The sequence below is a fragment of the Tachysurus vachellii genome, chromosome 23 (assembly GCF_030014155.1).
Source record: "Tachysurus vachellii isolate PV-2020 chromosome 23, HZAU_Pvac_v1, whole genome shotgun sequence".
NCBI classification, from domain to species: Eukaryota; Metazoa; Chordata; class Actinopteri; order Siluriformes; family Bagridae; genus Tachysurus; species Tachysurus vachellii.
The window spans coordinates 1,767,589-1,776,003 of NC_083482.1; the positions used below are offsets into that span (position 1 = coordinate 1,767,589).

At 42.6% G+C, this 8,415-nt stretch overlaps 1 protein-coding gene across 2 annotated transcripts; it reads left to right on the top strand.

Moving 5' to 3' along the window:
* Nucleotides 1-295: 295 nt before the first annotated feature.
* Nucleotides 296-7,614, top strand: atp6ap2 (ATPase H+ transporting accessory protein 2). Of its 2 annotated transcripts, none has more exons than XM_060859795.1 (9): nucleotides 296-444; nucleotides 1,059-1,189; nucleotides 1,468-1,596; nucleotides 2,520-2,615; nucleotides 3,230-3,367; nucleotides 3,479-3,532; nucleotides 3,846-3,995; nucleotides 4,262-4,381; nucleotides 6,732-7,614. In XM_060859795.1, the coding sequence occupies exons 1-9, from the start codon at nucleotides 402-404 to the stop codon at nucleotides 6,924-6,926; spliced, it is 1,056 nt and encodes a 351-aa protein (XP_060715778.1). In that variant the 5' UTR covers nucleotides 296-401; the 3' UTR covers nucleotides 6,927-7,614. The 2 variants fall into 2 exon arrangements, with proteins under 2 accessions (XP_060715778.1, XP_060715779.1); XM_060859796.1 differs by having other exon boundaries at nucleotides 3,861-3,995.
* The last annotated feature ends 801 nt before the right edge of the window (nucleotides 7,615-8,415 follow it).

Consider the following 8,415-nt stretch of genomic DNA (forward strand, 5'->3'; position numbering starts at 1 on the left):
AAGTGCAACAAAAGATTATAAAACACCGCAAACAGGAAATATTTTCTTAAATAGTAGATAATGTACATTAAGATTTATCATCTTGACCTGTAGAGAAATATTAATAATAACTTTACTAAAGTTTGTTGATTCGCCTTTGTGTCTTGAGGCGTTACAAAAGTAGACAAAACAAACCTGAAGTTGACGCTCCTGTGGATTCCGTGCACGACATTACAGCATTCAGTCACCACACAGGTTCATCCGCTAAGTGGCGACATTGCTAAAAAAAAAAATCCATCAATTAACGTCTGCACGTCGTGACTCTGTGCGTAATAGATGACGCCATCACGCACAGCGCAGAGCCTGTCAGCTGATTCACGGTGCGCGAGGACGTGTTTTCGCTTCTCCAAACCCGAAGGACGATGAACGGCGCGTCGGTTTTCGTTACGCTCGCGGTTTTAGCAGGTAAAACTTTAAACGTCGCTGTTTTTGTCCGCTTGGAATTGATTAGCGTTGTGAAAGCAACCGTTATATAAAAGGTTCAGACGGTGTGAATGGCACGAGCGCGTCAGGTTAGCATCGGATGCTAACACTGAGGGGTTTCATCCCAAATGGTCCCTTTTAGACGTGTCACATTTTATATTCTTACATCACAACAATTATATATAAATATATATGACAACGAAAACCTTTTTAAATAAATTTAAATCGCTTAAAGTACCGAGATGAATGTTGATGTCACATGACCTGCGTTCAGTCAGGTCTGAGCATGCGCACTAACACTTATGTTACTTCCCAGTGTTGCTGAAATGATCCAGTTTAATTAGCGTGTAATAAGGGACTTAATGTGGTGTTATTACTGCAGGAAGTAGACAGACAGAGAGTCTGAACTGCTGTCAACGCTTGTGTCTGTGCATGTTTGCTGTTTAGGAGATTGTTAAACACAAATCACACATGGAAATGCTGCATCCTTGAGTGTACCTCATATATACATATAGAGTGTTTATATACAGTGTTGTGTCTAGTCAGTGAGACTATGTTAGGATGTAAAAGGTAAAGTATTGTCTACTTTGTTGCAGGTGTCTTTGGAGACCAGCTGACGGTGCTGCGTAGCCCCAAGTATGTGAACTTCAGGTCAGGAAATTGGCCACTAGCTGGAGAGAAGATCCCAGACCTGGTGGCTCTCACCATGGGCTTCTCCGTCCTTGAGGTAAACCGTTAAAAGTGGACCAGCTTTTATTGTCCTGTAAGTGTCTTGTGTGCTCAACTAATGACAAATGTTTGTACCACGAGTATGTTCATGTCTAGACGATCAGCAGATTTTTGCCCTAAGCGTATTGTGTAACTGTATCTGTTCAGGGTAGGTTGATTTCTACACTTCCTGTTAGCTGGAGAACTTTTTTCTTGTAAGTCACAAGGCCATGTTAGCTTGTTTTTTTTTAGGATTTTAGTTAATGTGTGTGTGTGTGTGTGTGTGTGTGTGTGTAGGATCTCGAATGGCCAGGTTTAGCAGCAGGCTCCCTGTTCCAGCGTCCACGTTCCAATGCCCTGATAACCGTCCGTGGCATTGACAGTTTAGATCTTCCATCCAACATCTCCACTTATCCACTGGAAAACGTGAGTGTTGTAATCCTCACGTGTTTTTAAGGAAGTATAAAGTCGTCGCCTGTCACTGTTGTTCACAGCCACTCTGTCTTTCATTTCATTGGAGTATTTATTGTTAACTGTACAAAAACGAAGCTATGGAATGATAGATAATTTGTAAGATAGAGAGATGAATTCATTTTTAGTAAGTAAATCAGTTGAAGACTTCCCCTGCAGTTGTTTGTGTTGCGCATTTATGGACTTTACACATTGAACTTCCCTTTTTTTAAGTCATGAGACACTGCATAATTTCCTGTGGCGTTTTTTATTTCCCCTCTTACTAAAGTTCAAGTTCAAGTTTATTTATATAGCACATTTACAAACAGCCACACGTGCGTTTGACATTACGTATACACTTAAAAATGCACACATACACACAAAAAAATAGAGTTCAAAAAGTTAAAATAAGAATTGTTTAAAAAAGTAGACTAAATAAAATAACCAGTTTAAAAGAAAGTGATATAAATATAAACAATAAAATATAAACAAACATAAACCCCTGGGCAGTCATGAAAAGGCTAGAGAAAATAAGTGGGTCTTTAGCATGGACTTAAAACTAGAAACGGAGGGTGCCGTCCTAATCTCTAATGGCAGGGAGTTCCATAGTCTAGGACCGGCCACAGAAAAGGCACGCTCTCCTCTACGGTTGAGCCGTACACAAGGGACCACCAACATGGCCTGGTCAGATGAACGAAGACTTCTAATAGGAGAGTACGGATGAAGAAGCTCAGATAAGTAGAGAGGAGCGGTATTATGGAGAGACTTACAGAAAAAGAGTAATATCTTAAAATCTATTCTCTGAGAAATCGGCAGCCAGTGTAGAGATTTTGAGAATGGGAGTGATGTGTTCATGTTTGCCACAACTAGATGTAAACTGCCTCCTCTCTCTGTCTCAGACGGTGCCGTTCACCCTGGACAGTGTCGCAAACTCCATCCACACCCTGTTTGCCGAGAGCACTCCTGTGGTTCTCCAGCTCGCGCCCAGCGAGGAGGTAAATGCTCCTACACAACTGTGTGCAGATCTAACACACATACACACACACACTCTTACTTCACACACTGCTTCCTGTATCTACTTTACTTTTCACTTTATTTTGTTTTTTAGTGGAGAAGGAGCTATAATAAAAAGTCCAGGCAGGAACTTAGTCCTGGTTTTAACTTGCTTCCTGACTGAACAGAGACATTACACAGCTTTATAATTCTGAACAAAAACCTGAACACTTTTAGTGGACACACACACAAACATGCATGCATACACACGCTAGTTCGGTTACCATAGAAACAGGCTTGATATCCGACACCTCTGCTGTTCTCAGTAAGTTTTTCTACTTTAGCTGACCTGAAAATGTAGAACTTGGAACTCGGGCTCATGGACACAGTGACATCATCGATGTTCCTGCATAGTCTCACTGATCAGACGTTCAGGACGCTCAGGATCGCCTTTAAAGCTGAAGTAGAAATCAAAATATTAACGTAATCGATATAAACACAGAACAAGCTGCTGTAACAAAAGATAAACAAGTGATTCTATTTATTATAATTAACTTGTTTCACTGAAAATGTATCAGTCATGTTTTAATTCCCTCTTTCTGTGTGTGTGTGTTAGAGGTTGTACATGATGGGCATGGCCAACACAGTATTCGAGGATTTGCCCGTCACTCTGCAGCAGATCCGCACTCGTCTGTCACAGGACGGATCTGTCCTGCCTTCACTCCCGCTCAACTCACTGAGCCGTAACAACGAGGTAACAGGCTGAAGTTTCTGTCCCCAGTATTTAAACATCTGACTGGATTCTCCATATCTATTATTCCATTTACACTGAGTTATTTATATAGTATCATGTGTATGTTTCCAGGCTGATCTGCTCTTCCTGTCTGAGATTCAAGTGTTGCATGATATTTCTGCTCTGGTAAGTTAACAACAGAGACCTGAATAACTAACTACTGTAGTGAGGAAATAGATATTTACCTCTCTCTGTCTCTCTCTTATCCTCTCTCTCTCTTCTTTCTTTCTTTCTTTCTTTCTTTCTTTCTTTCTTTCTTTCTTTCTTTCTCCCCCCCTCTCTCTCATATCCTCTCTCTCTCTCTCATATCCTCTCTCTCTCTCTCTCTCTCTCTCTCTCTCTCTCTCTCTCATACTCTCTTCTCTCTCTCTCTCTCTCTCTCTCTCTCTCTCTCTCTCTCTCTCTCTCTCTCTCTCTCTCTCTCTCTCTCTCTTTTTAGCTGATGAGACACAAGCACTTGGCTAAGGACCAGGCTCCTGATCTCTTCTCCCTGGAGCTTGCCGGTATGGAGGAACTCTCCCGGCGCTACGGCACAGATTCCCCTCAGTTCAAGGACGCTCGTGAGATTCTGGTTGCCGCACTGCAGAAGGTGACAAACCACAGAAAATATGTTCAGCTTTCAGATCCTTCTGCATGTGGCTGAATGAGAGGAAACTCTTCCTCAACCTGCACGTGCACATCGTCACTAAGCCACAAACACCTCTTTCTCTCTCACTCTCTCTCTCTCTCTCTCTCACACACACACACACTCAAGGACACGTTTAATTATAACTAGGAGATATTTAACATTAATAGTGATCAGTCATGTTGTCACACTTCCTTAAACCTCTCTTTTGTCTCCATCACGTCTTCTAGTTTGCTGATGAGGTCTACGGCGTTTATGGCAGCAATGCAGTGGTGGAGGTGGTGACGGTGAAGACGTTCGAGACGCCGCTGAGCAGGAAGACGCGCTCCATCCTGGAGGCTAAGCAGATGGTGAGTTTTATATTGTGCACCACAGTAAACAATCTTGAAGTCAGTACGTTTGCACGACCTTATAAGGTTATCGCGCTGGTCTTAAGCTCTGTTTGTGGGTGGAACTTTACATGAAGTGTAACGGTCAGTGGACTGTGAGCTTAAATAGAAACACTAGATTCAGTCTATGTGGACGCTGTCTTCTAAAGCAGAGGACTAGTAGAAGTGGAAATGATGCTTTTATATTAACTATAGTTAAAAATAACAAACCTGTTTTTATAAAAAAAAAAAAAACCTGACATTTAAATTGTTATTGAAACTTTAATTATAGAATTAATCTCGCTTTAGATTTGAAAAGTCCAAATCAAAACCACTAGACACCTCGGTCATCTTTTCTGTTATGAACAATAACCAATGTGACTCATCTGTATCGCAAGTTTATTTTTGTCAAGACCAGTCAGACACGTGCACACACACGCACGCGCACATACATGCACACACACACACAAACAAGTACAAAAACACACACACAGTCAAATAAATCTAATAGTCTGAAAACACTGGTCCTAGATGCAGGTCTTGTTCCAGTTTATATCTAAACTGCAGTTCTACACAGTTCTGTTGAACAATACTGAAATCTGTGAACTCTACAATCATTTTTATCCCTGTGTACATCATATGTGTAAGTGTTTGTAAATCTTTGCTTCTTAGACCTTTAATCTCTTAGCTTGCTTATATGAACCGGGGGTTTGTGGTTTAATGCACCAGATACAAAGACTTTAATCTCAAACTCACTCTGATTGTCACATGACTAGTGATTGTGACTCGCCAGACTTTTAGATTATGTCTGAAAAGTTCATAAGACCGCCGCTCACCACTATGGACAGACTTTTGTAACCATTCCGGAACCATTTGTGGTTTCATCTTAGTGGGACACGTTCACCAAATACACACATCTCTCGCTGCTACACCAAACTGTGCACCTCAATGACAAACCCGACCCCAGGACTACCCATCCATCCATCCATCCATCCATCTTCTACCGCTTATCCGGGGCCGGGTCGCGGGGGCAGCAGTCTGAGCAGGGACACCCAGACTTCCCTCTCCCCAGACACTTCCTCCAGCTCCTCTGGGGGAATACCGAGGCGTTCCCAGGCCAGCCGAGAGACATAGTCCCGCCAGCGTGTCCTAGGTCTTCCCCGGGGCCTCCTCCCGGTTGGACATTCCCGGAACACCTCCCCAGGGAGACGTCCAGGAGGCATCCGGAACAGATGCCTGAGCCACCTCAGCTGACTCCTCTTGATGTGGAGCAGCAGCGGCTCTACTCTGAGCTCCTCCTGAGTGACCGAGCTCCTCACCCCGTCTCTAAGGGAGCGCCCAGCCAGCGGAGGAAACTCATTTCGGCCGCCTGTATCCGGGATCTTGTCCTTTCGGTCATGACCCAAAGCTCATGACCATAGGTGAGGGTAGGAACGTAGATCGACTGGTAAATAGAGAGCTTCGCCTTGCGGCTCAGCTCTTTCTTCACCAAAACAGACCGGTGTATCGACCGCATCACTGCAGAAGATACACCGATCCGCCTGTCAATCTCCAGCTCCATCCTTCCCTCACTCGTGAACAAGACCCCAAGATACTTAAACTCCTCCACACATATCTTTGTACAAGGCACAAGGTCACTACATAGGGTGTTTGTCTTGTGTGTGTATATACATATATATCACCTCTGCACTACTGAATAGTAAATTAAAAAGTGACTCCAGACATCAATCTGTGATGATTCTATTGGTCTGTTTTGTGGCTCCGCCCACATTTCCCTGCTCAGCAGTGCGACCATTAAGTTTGGTGGATTTTCAGACACATGGCGTTAGTGTAGGTGATTTACCTGGTCGAGGTGCGTGCGGAGACACGCAGGTGACGTCTCAGGTGGTTCAGGGCTTGGAAACGGTTACCGGTTTCAGACAGTTAAGTAGATGGTTAGCTGTAAAAAGAAACACATGGTCAGAGTTTGCTAACCCACAGCGTGTGGTTCACATCATGTACAAACAAGTGTGCTGAAGGTCCTTTTTGTTTCTCTAAACTTTCCCCACATTAAAGTTGACCTTGTTTCCGTTTTATGTTAAGTTGCAGAAGCTTGCGTGCTGAGACGTGTTGAGCGAGAGACGTACTGACTGCATGCAGATGCATGCACACGCTTACCAACATGTGCTCAGTGCAGGGACACGAGAACCTGTGTTGTTCACTTTTGGGCTTTAACACTAATTTTGTTTACAGCTGCTCATAAATAAATGCACCCTTTTGATATGGTTGTAGGTGATAAAGCTGTGTGTCGGTTTGTTAAAACACAACATTTAGACTGTTTTGTCTCCCACAGAGTAACCCAGGAAGCCCCTACAATCTGGCCTACAAGTACAACTTCGAGTACGCTGTAGTGTTTAACATCGTGCTGTGGCTCATGATCCTGTTGGCTCTCGCCGTCATCGTCATCTCCTACAACCTGTGGAACATGGACCCAGGCTACGACAGCATCATCTACAGGATGACCAATCAGAAGATCCGCATGGATTAACCGTGCATTACGACGCATTGTTACTGTTGTCTGCTGCGTGTGTGTGTGTGTGTGTGTGTGTGTGTGTGTGTGTGTGTGTGTGCAGGTTTCTCAATTCCATACATTCAGAGTTTGTGTATATAGCTCAAAAATGTTGCTTTGTGAATATGTAGCAAGGATGATGAATATTTATTGATGCTTGTTGTTTTGTCGGAAAATCGAAGCGAATATATATGTATATAAACTGTGGGTGAACGAACGAACGGGAACCTGTGTGTTTATCGGCGAGCGAGTGCGAAATCGTCACGTTAGTGTTGTGATCACGTGCGGTGCTGTGTGTCATGATCCTGATTGAGCTTCATGTTGAATCATCTGTATTTATTGTGTTTTTTGTTTTGTTTTTATTCCTAATGCACTGGATCCTAATATCTGGTACTGATGTGTAAGGGTGGGGCGACGTACAAGTGCATGCAGTAAATTTCTATATATAATTTCTGTTATCTGAGACACACTGAGTTGTGAGTGAGGAGTAATCTAACATTCTACATAGTTTCTTTCATCCTCTTGTGTGTTCACCTGAAACTCGTTTTCTGCCGTCCATCGTACCATTGAACGATAGCTGAAAAAAGTGTTTAACTGAGAAATGTGAAAGAGGACGTCGTCTCTGTGCAGTTCGCTTATTACTTAATAAAGTCTTCAGTCACAGTCACATGCTCCGTGTGTTAATGCACAAAAACTTCACCTTTGCCATATTGAGAATTCTCTCTCTCTCTCTCTCACACACACACACACACTCTCTCTCACTCACTATAGACATGTTTGTGGTTGAACAGCTTGACACTGGTGCTTTAGACGATTGTGTTCTGGCTCATAAAGTGTGAGTCTAAGAATAACTTTATATGAGACTCGACGTGTTTTACCCACAAATCTCACATGGACTAAAAGCTCTTGCTGCTGTTTCCTGTGTACCTTTGTGTCACTCGGTTCTCACCTAATGCTCGAGGTGCAAAACCACAGACAAGAAAAACAGTGATTTCTTTCATGACAGCACTAACATCTGTATCACAGCGAGGCCGGATCTACGCAGGGGCAAATAAATGTCTTGCCCCCTCAAATCAAAAATTTGAAATGTTGAGAAAGCACATGTTAATATACTCACAAAATGAATATATTACAAGTTGATAAAATGATCTGCGTCACTACACTACACAATACGGTATTAGACAGAGGTGGGAGTAAGTCACATGTGCAAGTCACAAGTAAGTCTCAAGTCTTAACCTTCAAGTCTGAGTCATTTTTTGTGAGTCAAGTCAAGTCAAGTCACTGCTTTATGTCAAGCAAGTCAAGTCGTAGCTTGAGTCAAGCAAGTCACTGGCAAGTCATACAGATGTTTGATGATTTAATTAAATGTATATATTAAACAAAATTAAATCTACAGTATTTATGGATTTAATATTTACTATGAGTTTTATTTGCAACAAAAATGATTATATGCATTTATTTTTAAAAG

Excerpts from the sequence above, each read along its gene's own strand:
- atp6ap2 (XM_060859795.1), top strand. The coding sequence starts at position 402 with ATGAACGGCGCGTCGGTTTTCGTTACGCTCGCGGTTTTAGCAG. Across the intron at positions 2,616-3,229 it reads AGCTCGCGCCCAGCGAGGAG|AGGTTGTACATGATGGGCAT; the intron begins GTAAATGCTCCT and ends TGTGTGTGTTAG. Across the intron at positions 3,996-4,261 it reads TGGTTGCCGCACTGCAGAAG|TTTGCTGATGAGGTCTACGG; the intron begins GTGACAAACCAC and ends CACGTCTTCTAG.